Source organism: Epinephelus moara, chromosome 12 (assembly GCF_006386435.1).
Source record: "Epinephelus moara isolate mb chromosome 12, YSFRI_EMoa_1.0, whole genome shotgun sequence".
NCBI lineage: Eukaryota > Metazoa > Chordata > Actinopteri > Perciformes > Serranidae > Epinephelus > Epinephelus moara.
In genome coordinates this window covers 37,835,243-37,853,883 of record NC_065517.1, presented here as the reverse complement: position 1 = coordinate 37,853,883, position 18,641 = coordinate 37,835,243, and the positions used below count along the sequence as shown (strand labels likewise).

The 18,641-nt window shown below is 41.7% G+C and overlaps 1 protein-coding gene across 2 annotated transcripts in view; it reads right to left on the bottom strand.

The window, feature by feature from the left end:
- The window catches only part of atad2b (ATPase family AAA domain containing 2B), a 135,894-nt gene that overhangs the window by 49,580 nt on the left and 67,673 nt on the right, over positions 1–18,641 (bottom strand). For both annotated transcript variants that reach the window (XM_050058661.1, XM_050058662.1), the window contains exon 25: positions 1,347–2,090. In XM_050058661.1, coding sequence (XP_049914618.1) covers positions 1,347–2,090 — 744 coding nt within the window. The remainder of the gene's footprint in view (positions 1–1,346; positions 2,091–18,641) is intronic.

Here is an 18,641-nt window from a genome sequence, read left to right as displayed (position 1 = left end):
TCTGACATTTATCCTAACGATATGAGGCGGTCTTTGTGGGAAAAAAGCTTATTTAGTGGACTAACTTTGCACTTGAAAGGATGCCCGTTCAATTAAGTTTTAACAGGTCTGACGCTACGGCTGTATCTAGGCTAACGGCTAACATGCTAACTATTATGTCACTAGTGACTTGAAACAAATTTAGGACGATAGGAGACGGGTTGAAATAAACCAAAATTTCCCTTTAACATTTATAGCCACAGATTAGAGACCCAAACACAGGCTTTGCAAATATGCTTGATGTATTTGAGCCTCGTTACAATACTTCAAGAGCTAATTTCAGCCAGACTGTAATTCCTGTTTTGTACAGAAACCCACCACAAAAGTCCAAATTATGCCGTTAGTTTTAAACATTTTAAGATTCAAAAAACAAGGAAATTCTTTGTAAAATATTAAGGCCACGCCCCTTTTGGGGAGACAGAAAACTAAAGATCCTGTAGATGTCAATGCAATTTGACGTGTGTTTGGATTGTAATTTCTTAATAAACAAATGTTTGTTTTATGGACATATCTAATAATTGTTCTGCAACTTTCCCTGAATCTGCGCATTTACAATACCTTAATAATTTAAGGTGTAAAGCCATCATGTCCCATCAGTCCCAAACCAAGTGTATCAGTGACACTTTACAATGGCCGTTTAGTGCTCATCTGACACCTGGGGATTCAACCAAATATTAAAGTGTGACTGAATCACCAGGTATCTTTAGGCTGCTTTACTGTATGACCGTAAGAGCATACTGCACCAGCCTCCCACTCAAGCTAACATTAGTTATTCATCAGCAGTAACTGTCACCAGCATCATTTAGCCATTCAACACACTGACAGTGAATATTCACCAATCTTATGTGCCTCATATCTCAGCATGAGAGTCTTGGTTAAACTGCTACACCACAGCTTTTAGGCGTTTTCCTGTCTCTATTCTGAAGTGATGGCGCGTTTATTTCCCCCTAAGAGAACACAGCCTTGGCGATGACGTGATGCTGGTTTGGTTTATGTGTATCATATTGCAGAGCAGCACTAGAGTTTAAATTTGTCGTAGAAGAAGTGAATTTCACCAAACATTAAACATGACTTTTATGAATATATTTTAAAGAATCACCAAAACTATGTGTATTCAGAACCTCTCCAAAACCGTTTCCAGGCCTGGAAAATTGTTTTTCTACTTCATAATTTTTCATAAAATAAAATTTCATGACTGTGGGAACCCTCAAAAAAAAAAAAAACACTCACTAAAGTTAAAGGGAGAAAATACAGTATCTTCTTATGTAACTGTTAAAGTTGGAACTGTATTGTACGTCTGGCTTTACCTTCTGTATCTTGACCTTCCTCAACACTTTCTGTTACTGCACTCCCATCCTGGGGAGGGTGCTCCTGAGTTGGATTGCTCTCATTTTTGTCTTTGTGCTCTTCCTGTACTGGTTCATTCGAGCCCTCAGCCGTACTCAGAGGAGTCCTTTTCTCAGCCTCACTGCTCCTCTGGAGGCTCTGCGAGTCCAGGCTGTCCATCGACTCGTTTCCATTCACACACTCCGCTTGTGATACGAGGAGACCCTCTGTGTGCTTAGGCTGGACCTCAGCATCTGAAGACTCAGACATTTCCATCAAAGGCTGGAAGTCGGCCTGCTTGGCCTGGCCATCCCCTTCTGCCTTGGGCTGAGAAGTGCCATCAAGGCAGTGCAGCTCAGTGTGTTTCTCTGTGTTCTCGGGCTCTGCCTCTTTGGCTGTGGGCTCCTCCTCCTTAGGTGTTGGCTCTTCTCGGGCTTCACTGGCATCGGGAGGTTCGGCAGGAGCTGCGACAGGGGGCTCGTTGGAGCTCTCCTCCTCTGTGGAGGGGACATGGGGATGGTGGCCATTGGGCTGGGGACCCATGGTATCACAAGATGATTCCTCATCCTGCGTCAAACATGAGTCACTGGGCCCTGCAGCTTCTGCCTCTGCCTCTGCCTCAGGCTCCTCCTCCTCCTCTTCTGTTTCCTTCCTGTAGCTCTTCTTCTTACGGATGATGCCCCGCCCCCAAGATGGCCGCCGGCGAATCTTCCGCTTTATATGATCTATGATGGAGAAAGGAGGGAGAGAGATAAGGAAGAAAATTTAATTAATTCAAACAAGCATAGAATTTTCATATAGTTTCAGAATGACTAGGACAAACTACAAAAATGAATCATTCTTAATTCAAAACAGTCAGCAAACATCCCTTAACCACACCCACCACATTTCTCAAGTAACTAGAATTACCTCCCTCTTAACATAGGACAAAAAGAGGATCCACTTCATGGCAAATGCCTATAACACCCTTTGAGTACTTGATTGGATGTATATCTGTCTAGATGTATCTCTGGGGCAGTAGGCCATCGAGTTCTTGATCTCAGAGGATAAATGGCAAAGCATACAAGAGGATAAGGTTGTTAAGATAAGATAAGATAAGATAAGATAAGATAAGATAACCTTTATTGATCCCACACTGGGGAAATTCACAATAAAAGTATCTAAACTTTTATAGTTTTTTCTGATACCAGATTTTCAGAATGAAATAATCTCCGAATGGAATGGAGAAAACGCACATGAAACCTCACACATCGACATACATTTGAGCTACGTTACCTCGACAGCTACAGAAAATAAATTTGCCGTTGTGTTACATCACTTGGAAAGTTATCCATGGAAGATTACTGTGACAATGTTATTACACAACAAAATTCCATGACTGATTCCTTTTCCGGGCCTGAAAAACAATGTTGTGAAATTCCAAGGCGTCTACAGGTTTTCCATGACAGTGGGAACCCTGAATTACAAAGTACACTATTGACATGTGCTTTTGTAATGTTCACATAAGCCAGCAGCTCCAAACATTTCTACCCAAATTTCCAAATAGGCATTATTTGGATAAACTGATCACATGGTGGGAATGCAAATGGTTACTTTCTCACCTGGAAAACTTAATAACAGCTTTTTTAAACATTAAAAACAATTTTTCTGTAAGTATTGGATGATTAAGCTGGCGACACTGAGCAAAGTAATCACACTTCACACTTTCACAGAAGTAAGAGCACAACAATGTGGAAGCTCCCTTGTTCAGGCTTTTTTTTAAACTATTTTGTGACCCTAGGACTTGTTTTCCTTTTGCTGTGGTAATAAAAGAGATATCAAGTATCTTTTTTCTATCCTGGTACTGCATCAAAGTTTAATAATCTGGTGTTGTGACAAGATAAGAAAAAAACATAACACAACTTTCTAATGCTAAAAACTGTAAGGCAGAAAAACATATCTATCTCCTCATGTAGTATTACAGTGTAGCTTGCAATTTGACTGGTTTTAAATCTGGACATTTGGCCTTCCTCAAAGAGTAACAGGCAGTGGGTGACAAATATTGCAACAGAGAGGAAGGCAGAGACAGCAGCCCTGCTACATCATGGATGTTGGACACTAATGACAACAGATGGTGCTTGGGGTTTTAAGAGGAAGGGGGAAGCAGAAGCCCGCTCTCTGAGAGTGCAGTAAAAGTGTCACAGCAAGCGAGCAAGAATACTAAATGCAGTGAAACTTCAAGGCATTTGCCTTCATTTACTGCTTCTCCCAAGCAGACACTGAGAAACAGACCAGAGCGATAAAGTCAGACAGAGGAGCAGACATAGAAAAGAGAGTGTGAGAGAGCAAACACACAGGGACCACCACAAGTCAGTTTCCTCGGGACACAAGCGTTTGAACCTGACAGTGAGTGGCATTACCATGACCTGCCAGTGAACACATCCTAACCCCGAAGAAACCCTTTGGGTTCTTGGCACCAAAAGGCCTTCAAAGTTTAAAATCATCTGTTGAGTCACATCTAAGCAGCAACCTCAGGGAATGAAAGATGAAGCCAACATGGAGGTGCCATTAAATGCAGTTCCTCTAATGGCCACTTGAGGTTGGCTCCAAAAGCAAGACAATCCCCATAGACCACCATTTAAAAATGCCCGACTTCAGAGCACAAATACAAGTTTACAGCCTGGTAAATAAAAGGGTTTCGGTCTCTACAGCTAATTGTACAAGGGTAAATTTTAACTAACTCACACCTTTACATTTTATTAAGGCTTAAATGTATGCATAATTAAGGGCGTAGCCGCACTGAGTGACAGGCTGTATGTGAGGTGTCACCACAGCCTATGAGTCAGTTCCACTGTCCAAAAATCCAAGATGGCAGCAGCAAGGACAGTCATGAAATCTGCTTTTAATGGACAATAAATTGTCCCAGCAATATTTGCAGTAAAGGATATTATTGTCATTTTAAGACCGTTTCAGCTCACTGACAAAATGATAATATATTAGCATAATAATGCAAGTACACCCTTTCAAAGAGCAATGAACTTCGAATTAATATTCAGACATTGAAATTTAAAAATATTAAAATATACTTAATACATAAAACATAAATGTGTGTGTATGTGTGTGGGTTGAGGAGCCGAGCCCCACCCATGGTGAATCTCCAACGGAGAGCCAACGAGAGGACAGAAGACCAGAAATGACTGCTGAACAAGCCTCAGCACAGTTTCTTTTTCTGTTATTTGAGCTTAGGCGTGGTGGAAAAACACTAGAGCACTATGCCCAAATCTTAGAGAAAAACCTGCTGTTTATTCTGACATTCTTAAGTAAACAACCAAGCTTAAAATACAAGGGCAATATGGCAGGTACAGCTGCAACAAGTAGTCAATCAATGAGTCGACTGAAAGAAAATGATGGTAAATGGAGAATCTTTGGGTTTTGGACTTTTGATCGGACAAAAGAAACAAATAAAAGATGTCACTTTGGGTTCTGGGAAATTCTTTTGACAATTTTTTGACTTTTTATGGACTAAATGTTAAATTAATTAATTGTGAAAATAATTAGTAGATGAGTCGCAAATGTAAGTAATGGTTAGTTGCTGCCCTAAACGTAGGATATATGAACATGACCTCGATAAGTTGATAACGTCATTATCCTGTCAGGCTTGGCAAGGGCGAGAACGCCAAACTCAAGGCTTCAAAACAGGAGTCCACAAACAACTGGGTGACATAACGGTGGCTACATCCATTTTTATTTTTATTTTTTTCAATTAAGTCTGAGGTCACATCAGACAGTTTTTTGCATAATTCACAGTACTGGCAGCATAAAAACAGCAGTCCCTTCATAAAATAACAATCTCAAACAGGAAAAAGGGGGATTACATAAAAAGGTCCCACATGTGCGTCTATATGTGCAAATGAGCTCCGATGTGGATATGTACACTAGATCACAATGGACTCATTAAAATCCATAAAGTCCTTGCCATTATAATTCTGTCAGGGTCCACTGGAATGAGCCAAATCTGCAAAAGTGGAATCTTATTCAGAATCAATAATGTAAGCCTGGCTCTCAAAGGACTAAATGGACAGGACTGCATTATGTTATTCATAAGACATCTTAGTGTACAGTATAAACATCCTCCCTGCATGCTTCGAGCAAAGCTTTTCCCTTAATACCACTGAAGGTCTCCGTTGTATAATCTGTATCTGCAATACATTCCCCACAAAGATATGAATAGGCAATCTCTGACAAGAAATCATGATACGCCTGCTTGTTGTCTGTCAAATCTCCTTCCATCCCCCCTAATGCTTTTAACCAGGGCTCGTCTTTCCACTCTAAAGATGTGATTATGCACACTATGTGTACATCAGAGGAAGGTAGAAAATGAAACCTTATGTTAAGTGCTCCTTCACAATAGAGAGGAAGGACAACAATCACACCAGCTCAAAGTTACATTATGTCTCGTACAAAAAGATGACAAAAAGGGGTTAATTAGTCAACGGGTGCTTGCTGATGGGCTCAGAACCCTAATCTTTGTGTTTTCTAGTGACCCTCTTAATGACCGTCCGTGCTTTTCCTGTCAACCACAACCAGCACACTAGACAACCCAGAGGGGAATGGAGTACACTCGGTGCGACTGATGTTGTACAATTATTGTAACAAACAGCAATTTGCATGGGTGTATGAAGTGGCTACGTTTGGGTACTATATCTTATCACACACATTTTCAAGGACATTTCAAAAGAGTGCTTATTGAATGTGCTGAAGTGCTGCCTTGAATTTTTCACTGGGCTCTTATTTTGTAATGCACTGAGTGCTCAAGCATTGTTCAGGCTACGTATGTTATCACACTAGGGGACTGATGAATACCTTTCCAAAACAGAGCTACGAGCACTCTGAATGCACAAGACAATAACATTGCATCACCGAAAAGGACTGCCGCTCTCCCATAAATATTTCACAAATACCTACAATGACTATCCCTTTTAGAGGAGGCGACCAGCGCTGTAGCGATCAGCAGGCTGTCCACCGGCCATCATGCCCAGTTTGTCACAGAGCCTCTCTCAAGTGGGTACAGGGGCTGTTGGAGGAGTGAGTTTTAAGATGGGATGTAGCTTTGGTTTTTGGTTGCTTCTGATCTGATTTGGAAGGAGGAGACAGCCGTAGGGTAGGCAATGAAACACGCAGAGAGCGCCATTCTTCTTCAGGCATGACTGGCACATGGGATAGTTGCTCTTCTATAACTGGGGGGACCAGAGATGGAGAAAGAGAGCAAGAACAAAGACGAAGAAAACCTGCCAGGCAGCTTGGATATTTCTGAATGCTGGCATCCCATCAATAATGCTACTCTCTTTGTGTGTGTGAACATGCCTTCTTCTCATCTAGTCAGAATGCTCAGTTTTGACCACAGTTTTTTTTTCAAAGCTGGGGAAGGCAAAAATCTGTAAGAAACAAAGGCAGAATTTCAAAATACATCCTCTTCTTGCAGCTCTACCCTCTCTGTCATAAGCCACTCCCATCAGGCATCAATGGGCCAATACATGTGTTTCATAGAGTTACCCAGTGTTTCCCATACACTGATTTATCATATCTTATTTCCTTGTAGAGTTGCACCCAGTGCATTCGCTCAGCCCCTCTTTGCCCCATTCTCTCTCTGTTTATCAGACTACAAATGAGTCAACAACAGTTTCTTCTTCTAGCCTATGTCCTTGGACCTTCAGCTACGTTGAGACAAGCCAGTCCAGTGTTTCATCATCCAGGTCAATTAGAGCACAAACAGCAATCGGTGGTCGGTGTTTGGGGCAGCTGGTTTTTATGTGTTCCACAGTTTGTAGTGGATCCCCGCATTCGCAGTGGGCACTGTCCTCGAGACCTCATTTCTGCATTGCTGCCCCAAAGCTAAACCTGTCCTCAGGCAGTTGAGGGTTACCCATCGCTTTCAGGACAGGTGCCGGCTGGGAACATCTTTGGGATCTTCAAAGTAGTGGTGGAGCCTTGATGGTTCCGCTGACTTCCAATGGTCCCTCCATCTTGCCTTGACCCAGGCAGCCTTGGAGGTATCAGATGGTATTGCACGGAGCAGTTCTTGGGCGTGTGTGGCAAAGGGGCGTCATGACTTGAGACGCAAGCACTGTGATGTCTCCGTAGCGATCTTGTGGAGGGGGTGGGATTTACTTGTCTGTGCCTTTCAAGCGATGGCCAGCATGCAGGCCAACAGCTAGCTACCCAACATGGTCCCTTCGCCTCACTCCCCACCGCTGTGGACTGCTTCCCCTGGCTGAGAGCGGGCAGCAGCGTGGGAGACATACCTTCACTCTGTGCTTGTAGTGGCTCAAATACAGCCATCTCAAAACCCCCAGCACAGGGTGATGGCCTACAGCAGCCCCAAAACCAACTTGTGTAATGGCAGCAACAGAAAGTTTGCTGATCTATTGCAGCATTGAGGCTGCCTGGTCCCTTAGAACGTGAAGCAGCAGCTATGAGCCTTTGGCTCTGGTTAGCATAAGACTTTGCTAATAGCAACATTTCCCTCCAACTCTGAAATGCTTCTCTGATGTTGGCACGTTTTATTTCATTGATTATCAAGACTCTTTTAGAGACTTGTTTTTGATCCATTTTCCTTTTATGGGTTGCTTTACAGTGTAGGCAGTTGTTGCCAATGCTAGAATAGCAGCTTTTTCTGCAGGACTGTCCACTACTTAATCAGGCTTTCACTGAAGGGATGTGCATCTGCATTTGTAGAACAGCCACTAGGGACACCCTCTCTCTGAAATAAGCTTTGATTGGCGAAAGTCTCCCGTAACGGGCTTGATTTTCTAAAGCCTGAAAACACACAATTACAATATACTCAGAGATTCTATAGAAGTTTTATCCAATAAAACACCTATCCCAGCGTTAACCTTCAGAATTTAGATTTAATTTAGAACTGTCACTTTGCAATGTCCAGCGATTAGTCATGGCCTGGCTCCTTTCAAATTCTGTACAGAAAATATTGCCTTTCTGCTCCCACTTTTACATTAATGTTTTTTTAATATATTATGTCTTCTATCAAACACAGCCGAGTAAAGGCAAACTTCAGCATGATTATTCTGAAAGGAACATAATAGAAAAGAAGCATAGCGGCTAATTTTCTGCTGACCCCTCATTTCCCTTTTAACCCTCTCTGGATACACACTTTCCACAGTCTTTTTTACATACGCAAACCAAAACAAACAATCCACAACCCAGTGAAAGAGGTCTAGATGAGGTCAGCTATCACCATCAGAGCTCTGAAGCGTGCTCCTAAGGGAGGAAAAGGTGAGACAGAATGGCAGCAAATGACTCGTCATAGTCGGCTCTTAAATAATGCATGAAACAGCATGAACAGCCAACAACAGAGGAGAGAGATGCTGATGGGAGAGAGAAGGAGGAAAGGAGGAGAGGACCAGAGCACTTTGTAATAATTAAAAGAGCCCAAACCAAATGAGATTCAAGAAGTGGTACAAATATTTAAAGCTGACATCACACTTACATTCAGGACAGTCTGTGTGTGCACACACATATGCACACACTGACAAATGCAGCTTCTAAGTGCAAAAAGCCCCAGGAGACGAGAACCCAAACTGCAGTACCAGCAAGTATTAAATAAATAAATCAGCCCAGTGACGCTAATGGACAATTCAACGGGATACTGCCAGTGATTTTGGGTGGAACTGAAATTCAGTTGCTCTGATTCACAGATTTCTTTACTTGATATTTCCTTGTATTGTATAATCAGATCACAACCAACCAACAAAAAATCAAATGTAGTTAGGGTGGGCAATACAACGTCTTCAATGTGTCCACCTGTAGAGATCTGGTGATACCGTTTGAACCACAGGATCTATTCGGGGCAAGCTATGCAGCAAATCAGGGTTAGAGTCTCATTCTTGCAAGATACTGAGATCACACGAATCCAGCTGCCTCGCAAGGTAACATGATTTAGGCAGACATGGAGGAGCCGAGGTAAGTTGTAAATACAGAAACCTGATATAAGCCCCTTTTACACCGCCTGTTCAAGGCAGGAATGGTTCGCCATTATTGCGCCTTCCACCATTCTGTATAGAGGGTAGAGTTACCTCGCCTTTAAGCTGGCAGCGGAGGTAGTGACAGTGCCGAACTGATGTCTTTGTAAAAGGGACAGCCTTAAGAATGGTCCCATGGATAGGGCAGGTTTGATGTTTTGATCACAAGTTATGTGTGTGACATACAACTGGAAGATATGAAAAACAGCTTGCAGCAGTTAGCAGCTAACTCAAAGAAGAAGAGCAGCTAAAATGTCCACCAACTGGGAAAACAATGAGGCCCTGGAGCACCTTACACTCTGAGCAGAGGACAAAGTCAGCCGCCATATAACAGGGACGGCAAATGATTGTTATTGTCATATCATGCTGCTGTTATTATCTATAAAGCACTGCTGACGCTTATGTTATATGTCACGCTACAGGCCAATGCTGTTGCGTTACACGTCACACCCATCAAGCCTCTTTTGCTTCCAGGATGCCGGCATTGTTTGGATCTGTGTAAAGATGCAAAGGTCGCATAAAGAGGGGACTTTTAGCGGCTCTATAGCGCAATCTCTCTGTTAAAAGGGCTACTGTTTGGTAGGGTTGGGTCGGTTCTCGGTAATACCAATTCGGTCCGGTACTCCGTCTTGGACCGGGTTTTATTTTTTGAGACCGACCGGACCGCATACTCGGGCAGAACGTACGCGGAGCAGACGCTGCGGAGGTCCGCCCGGTAAAAGTGGACGTCCGCAAGCCCTGTGCGCGCAAAGCACGACCGCGCGGACTTTGCTCCGCACACCAGTGTCACACAAAAGACTGTTCAGCATGTATTTTTCACATTGCGGGGATTTTTCACGGACATTTTTACACGTAGTCCGCTCCGCTTATAGTAAGCCCGAGTCTGTGAGCACCTGTGTCTGCCTCTTCACTAAGCGCACAGCAAGCAGGAGAGAGAGGGGTGGGGCGGGGACTGAGCTAGGAGGTGCGAGTGCGCATGCGCCTCTACTGTAGCCTGGAGTTTGTTTAATAGTGGTGTCTCGTCTCGACGAAATCAAGGAATGCGCCACTGTGGCAACACTTTGGCTTTGAGCCAGACGAAGGAGGCAACCCTTGTTTGCACTGATTGAGTAAGCTGCAAAATTTATTTGTAAGGAATAAAAGAAACAATTTGTTACCGTCACTCTGTTGTCCTAAGGTCGTTTTTTATTTTAAATGAGTCAATTGCGCCCCCAAGTGGTGAAAATCCGGTATTACCGACTTGATGCGGGGTTTTTTTACAAAAACTGGACCTTTTTTTTTTTTTCTCATACCGACCCAACCCTACTGTTTGGTCTTGTTCAAGGTGGAGCACACTCAATCAATAAATCAGCATCTTCCATAGAGGCATGCGAGAAAAACATTCTTCTTCACTAAAACAAGGTAGCACTGCATAAATAATTTATCTATATATATGTTTATTCTGTGGGCGAGATATTCTTTTGAAAGCATTTAACTGACAAGTTGACTTTTATTATGAAGTAGTTAAAGGAAATGTAATGTGTTTGACAGTGAGATTAACACTATTGCCATCTACAAAACAAAACAGCAGCCATTTCTGTATTTGACTGCAGACCAGTTTGGAATATTGGCACCAAATCCTGCGCCATTGTCTTGTCAGTCACCTCTAATTCTAAGTGAAATCTGATTCCTGGTATTCTCTCTGTTGCTAATGTACTCTGAGCTTATAATTTTAGTGTCCTTCGTCAGACTAAGTTTCAATAAAAACACACAAACTGACAGTGGGGTGGTGGGCTAGTAATGTAATCGTGTATGCTGGAACATCATGTAACACCAGTAACACTGAGTACAGCAGCAAACCTAACGTATCAACATTTGTCAGAGGCACCGGTCTAGAGAGTCAGCTCGTCTGCACAAATCAGTCCAAATTCACACTGACACAATCCTCTGCTAACCTGGACAGATGCTCTGTTGTTTACTAACCTACTTACTTCCCTATTGTTGAGTGTATGTGTGTGCGTGTGTGTGTGTGTAGGGGTGGTGGAGTGTGTTTCCATGGCAATGAACAACATCTCCCTCGCCTGCAGAAAATGCTTGCTCTCTAATTAGCCTCTATGAATTCACATTTAGGACACTGGGAAAAATATTACAACACTTTGAGACGTGAAGTGCCAGAGAAAATTTCTGATTAAACAAACAGGCTTTTTTTTTTTTGTATTTGGTAACCACCTGGGATTTATGTGCACATTAGTAGCAGCCAGAGTCCGACTGATTCGAGATTCACATCAGTCACAGGATGAGGGCTATAGATCTCGGCTTCGAATTAAAGTGAGGGAAGACTTACGACAAAGAGCCCAAATTGAAAAATATTACACTTTTAAATTTGAGTGAGAGAAAAAAATGGGACAGGGGACCGCATGTGAGATATGAGACAGTTATCCTGGTGATATATGAATGCAATGGGATTATGGTTTAAACTTGGTTGGAGGGTAAAGGTGGTTTAAAACTATTATTGACACTAATGGGAAATATATTTGATTACATCATAGCTGTTTAGCAGTTAAATCAATGGCTTACAATTTTATAAAATGGTTAAAAAACAATTTGTTGTTAGAGAAAATTATTAATAAACACAGTGCCTCGAATGATTAGGACATGGCTCTGTAAAGAACGAATAGATTATTGTGGTGTAACCTAAAAATTAAAGTACAAACCTCAATAAATGACTGGGGAAAAATAACACCCATGCAGGTGTACTGTGTGCTACAAAGAAGCAATTACCACCCTATCAATCTCTGTGATGTACAGTATATAAAACGCTGAGGAGGCCCTGGTCTCAAACTAATTAAACACTTATGGAAGAATTGCTGATCTGCTGCCCCCACAAGTCACTGTAACTGATGGGCTCTGTGCGTGCTCATGCACACATACAGTGCATAAGAAAGCATGCATAGGCAGATACTCGCATGCAGGCCCACTATGTGCCTGGTCACAGGCACAACCCGGCCTCCAACTCTTTCTGCAATCCTGGTTCATTGGAATCGACTGGAGTTGGGGCCTCAATCTTGTAACATTAATGAAGTATTGATCGGCCCTGCTCTCATCACCTGCGACTGATGGGGAGGAGCTTGGAGTTAGGAGTTGTGTTACAATCTTAAAACAAACAAACTCACTCACCTTTTTATGATTTTACACAGAGACCATGAGGCTTTCTTTCCAAACCTGTGCGGCACTTTTAACGGACTGAGATTCTTGTCCTTCATCAAGTCTGCACATTCTATAAGTGAAGCAAAACTGTCCTTGTGGGGGGGGGTTCTTGCCAAACCTTCTATGAAATTAAATGTACTTTTAGACATATTAAAATAGTTTTCTGTAACTCTTTTCTAACTAAAGTGCGGACAAAATTCACATGGGAAAAAGTATTAATGTCCTTTTTGGTCCACTAACAAAAGATTCGCACTCTCACTAAGATAATTTGGGGCATCCTGCTTGTGTACAGGGCTCTGCAGTATGGCCTATAAATAATATCACGCTATTTTTAGGCTATATCAAAATAAACAACATTTATCTCAATATTTTGAAATCTCCTTTAAACTACTAAAGACTACTAATTAACTACTGTCACAATTCAGTTAAAGTACTGTTATACTTAAGCTAAATAAAGTACTGTTACAATACAGCTAAAAAAAGTACTGTAATAATAATACAATTAAATGAAGTAATGTTTCATTACAGCTAAATTAAGTACTATAATAAAATTATGAAGAACTGTTATAATAGTTGAAAAGTAACGTCATAATAAAGGGAAATAAAATGCTGTTACAAAAAGTTATACAGAACTGTTATGATTAAGTTAAATAAAGTAACATTATAATAAAGGCAAATAAACTGTTATAGTTAAGTCAAATAAGGTACTGCAATAATAAAGTTAAATAAAGTACTGTTATAAGAAAGTCAAATTAAGTACTGTCATAATAAAGGTAAATAAAGTACTGTTACAATAAAGGTTAATTAAGTACTGTTATAATATAGGTAAATAAAGTAAAATAAAGTACTGTCATAATAAAGGTAAATAAAGTTAAAGTACTGCGATTAAAAACTTAAAGTTCTGTTCTATTAATGTTAAATAAAGTACTGTTATAATACAGTTGAAGTACTGTTATGATGAAATAAGTCAAAGCAGAGACAATGGTGCTTTTATTCTGAAGGACCCGGCTCATCTCCATCCAGAAGAGTTCATGTTTTGCTGTGAACTTAAAGCTTCTGGTCAACAGTTAGCTGTTAGCAGACAGTTAAACCATCACAGCAACACTATTAAACATGAGGATGTATTATCTGTGAGTAGGAAACAAACTAAGATCTCTCCAGTTCGTATATAAATAATATATGTAAGTTGCACTGGTGCTCCATGGTCGTAAAATGAGACTAAATGAGCTGGAGCCCTGCAGATGCAAAAACACATGCCTCGCTTGTTCACACACTATCACCCAGGAGAAAGTGGTAGTGTTGGGCGAGGGAGTGTGAGTGTGTGTGTGTGTGTGTGTGGGTGTGACAAATCATTTTTATAAGTCTTTTTTTTTTTCTTTTTTGCATCTGTGACAGGGAGACAGCCAAAGGAGAAAGCAACAGAACCAAAACCCCAAAGTGAGTCTCACACCGGTGGCTTAAAAAATGATGTGACAATTCACACTCAATGCTCCGCGAGACAAAGAGGAACAGCTATCATAACACATCTATTAATAACCAACAGTCAGGTGAGGTCATGTTTGAGGACATCAGAGCTTTGTATAAGAATGCCATCAATGTCTGCAGAGTATGCCAGCGTCATCAGACATCTGTTTATCATTGCATTAAATTAAAGCCAAAAAAAGAAGGTCTGCACCTGCTGCATATATTTCTCTTTTTGTTGTCATGTTTTGACGCAGAACAAAAAAGGCAGAAATTAGGGTGGGTACAATGCAACTGTATTCACAGTGAAGAATGTAAATTGTGACACTGCTTTGGTTTTGCTGTTCTAAGCACAAGCGATAACGGCTTATTCTTTAAAACTATATTTTTCCAACCCTATCCCTCCTTGGGGATTTCAGCCATTTTTCTTCTATCTGAATCATTCCACTGAGCTGTAATTAACAGCACAAAAGCTGTATATCCCCTGCCGTGACTGCTGAACAAATTCCAATTCAATGGTTCCTAATCACTTAAACTAAATGAATAATTTAAATTTTGTCTTTAGAAATATGCACAGAAAAAAAAAAAAACAGAATAACCACTCCGGGACATGTTTTAAAAAAAACACAGGTCAAAAGAAGAATCTCTTTAAATGTTAATCTAACGTAAATGATGAGCGTGTATAAATAATGATGATTTTTTTTTTTTTTTACAGCTCTGTTGAGCTAGCAATGTCATTGATATTCTACATATAAATTTCTAAGCATAGGTGGAGGTAAAATGAAGACTATTTCTCAGTCGGGCATGAATTTCAAATTACTTCCATTCAGCTAAAGTAAAAAAGTGAGTTTATCTTAAGTAAGTATTAACTTTTTTAACCGCAATAGTTTCATCACTTCACGTTGAAAAATGCACATAAGTCGCAGCATACAACATTTGCTTTGGGAGTTTGAACTAAGAAGTAAGAAAGCCTATAAAAGAAGAGGGGGCTGAGCAAACAGGAGGCAACATAGGAAACACTATAGGAGACAAAGGAAGCCAGAGAGGCTGTCATGGTGACACAGGGCCTCAGGGTCATGAAAGACAGCAAGCGGTTTGTCACCTGATGTGACACCTCACACTGACACTTAATGAAATGTCCAGATCAATAAATGATCCCATCCTTGCTTCTTGAAATGAAAGAGATCAGTCACTTCCCTCGATTGCTGTTTTGCTTCCTTCCCATTTCCCTCTTGCCCACCCTCTCTCCCTTTCTCTCACATAATAATCCCTATAAACAGAACAGAGTTTGGCGTTTTGGCCGTCGACTTCTTGGACTGTTGGAGCCAGAAGTGAACATATTTGGACGACACGGTGGAGCTGCGGATGGGCAAGGGTGGATCTGGCTCACGGACTGAAGTGACGCTTCGCCAGCCTGTCATTCAAAGCAGCTACTCCCTTAATTATGTGTAACTTTAATCCTTTATGAAATTGAAACAGTTGAGTATATTAAACTCACCCTCTTACAGTTGTCATGAATGGGAAAATTAGCTATAGAGACCAGAGCTGTTTTTTGTAACAGTCCGTGAACATGTTTATTTCTGTTGCAAAGTTGGCCACGTCAACATGGCCAACAACTGTTTTGGAGCCAGCCTCGAGTGGCCGTTCCTGGCACTTCTGCATTGGCTTCATGCTTCAGCCCCGGAGGCTGCTGCTTGGCCACACCACCCCGCTGGTTTGAAGGGATAGTTCAACATTTTGGGAAATACACTTACTCACTTTCCTGGGTCAGAAAAGGAGACCAATACTGCTCTCATGTTTATATGCTAATTATGAAGCCAAAGCCAGTCAGCGTTAAGTTAGCATAACGAAGCAGGGGGGAAACTGCTAGCCTGGCTCTGTCCAAAGGAAACAAATGCCTGCCGACCACCACCTCTAAAGCTCACTAACAATTTATCTTGTTTGCTCGGTGCACAATTCCTACATGAAAAATAGAAAGTTTCAACTGCAGTGGAAGTTGGCTTGGCCATTGACTTTCTGAAGTCACTGTTACAACAAGACTTCATAGAAGAAACACAAGGAGAAAATTTCCCCTCAACCATTCAAGACTGGTTCCATTAAAGGGACAGTTCACCCCAAAAACAAGAATACGTATTTTTCCTCTTACCTGTAGTGCTATTTATCAGTCTGTATTGTTTTGGTGTGAGCTGTCAATTGTTGGAGATATTGGCTGTAGAGATGTCTGACTTCTCGCCAATATAATGGAACTATATGACCCTCGGCTTGTGGTGCTCAAAGCACCCAAACAATACTGTTGAAAAATACAACAGCAATGTCTCTTTCCAGGAATCATGACCCAGTTACTCAAGATATTTCACAGACCTTGTTGTGAGCAGTTTCATGTAGGAGCTATTTTCTTTCTACTGAACTACATCCACCAACCACATCACCGTGCAGAAGGAAGCGTGAATCTACTCATGGACGAGAGGTGTCCAGCTGGTCTGGTCTGTTCTCCCCTCCTAGTATCCCTATTGGCAAATGAATGAGTATATCTGTTATCTCTACATACAGTAGGTCTATTGATGATGATTTTTGTTGTATGTGACTTCCATTTCATCATGTGTATGTTCATAGTGATTTTATGTGATAAAATGCCTTTGTAATTATGCTGCAAACCATTTATCTATCTATCCATCAATCTATCCAAGCATTAATGGAAGGGTTTCCCACACATTCATCAATTTGTGGCACACCGCCACATCCTTGGCATCTGCTGCCACAATTAAATTTTCTTGTTTTGTCTCTGCCTCATTCTCAGCAGAGCGTACTCTGGGCATAGACCGAGCAGTAGGGCGCCAAGCGCTGTGAAAGCGCAACTTAACCGTTCATTAATTCAAATAGTTATAGTGTTGTCTATCATTTCTCCAACCTGCTTTAGATATAACAGACCACATGCCGCTGGAAACCATGCACCCTGTGGTGCAGAGCTAGGTCTCTTGTGTAACAGCAGCAGGAGAAAGGTTGCTTTCACTCGCCTCTAATCCACTGATCTAATCTGATCAGCTCTGATTGATCCGACCACAAACTGATCAAAAGGAAGCTGAGGGGAAAAAAAAAAACTCATGAAAAGTTCAACTTGTGCTGCCTTCAGGGACCCACAAAAATGTCTGAACTCAATCAAGGGACACAGACTGATCACAAACAAATAAACCAACAACCTAAAATATCAAAGTTTGATTTTGGGGTGAACTGTACCTTTAAAGCCACAATTCTACTTAACAGTCTCATCTTCACACATGCACTGCAACTCTATCTGCCAGTCTTGTCATGTAAGGCCAGAGTCAGCATAAACGTTTCATAATGCCGAGCCAAGTTAAAAGCCTAAACAAAAACCCATTAACTTTAATGGCTAGATGAACCCCATAATTTGCATATTCCATATCTGCCTCCCTGCTTCACTAAATGCCAACAACTCAATTTATTTGAAACAGCATATAGTTGCATGCATATCAGGTACACAAATCTTGTTTTTAATCATAATATACAGCCATTTCACAGAGCTCTATGAGTCAGACTCCTCTAAGGCGACTATGGGCTGACTATGTATTAGCTGCATATCAATATCAGTAAGAAGGGAAATACAGTCACAAGGTGGAGGAGCTGAAGACATAATTCAGTCGGAGCATCTATCTTTTTCTGTCCTTCTCTCTGCTGCTCAGTAAATGGCCAGTGAGATGACGGTGCCTGTGGTGCCCTCTCCTCTGAAGACAGATATGCCCTAATGCACCAGCAGCTCCAAGCACTGTTGAAGATGTCAGCCTACGCACACACGTACATACAAAGCAGGGTTTGAAAGCCTTCTGGGGGAAAGGTCTGTCGCCCACAGCAAAAACATGCATACAGACAAGCTGTAAGGCAGGAGTGATGAGGTAAGGAGATGTGCACTGGTTGGCTCATTTGACTGACGTTTGAGTCATCACACCTCTTGTGGAGGGAAGAATACACCTAGGACGGGGCCTCCAAGGAGAATAGCAATGTCTCACAGCTAGCCACTGGTATTGCCCACAGTGCTGTGAATGGCTCAGGCCCATCTCACATCCAGGATATAGTCTTACCCGTCCACTGTGCTCTACTATTGCCAATCAGCTTGCTACTCCCTCACTACAAAGGGGGGCCCGCCTACCGCTCTACAAAATCTGGACTGTTGCTGTCATGCCTCTACAATGGTGCAACAAGCTCCCTATTGACATCAAGACAGCAGGAACTCAACACATCTTCCATCACAGACTGAAACGTACCTGTTCAGACTTAACCACTGCCCATTAATGACATCCTTAACATATCTATGATTCTGAGGCAGAGCAATTAGCTAGCAGCTAACGGTGCTTACAGCATGAACAGTGCTAACAACAGCAACACCATTCCAGTATCAGCAGTATATGCTATATGAGCACAGTGCAACATGGTGGCGATTAGCTAAACAATGGGACAGATACACAAACTCACATACATTAATATGCATGTACGGCTGGACCATCAACCCAACAAAGAACAGAGAAGCTCGGGTAATAACACACACACACACACACACACACACACACACACACACACACACACACACACACACACACACAC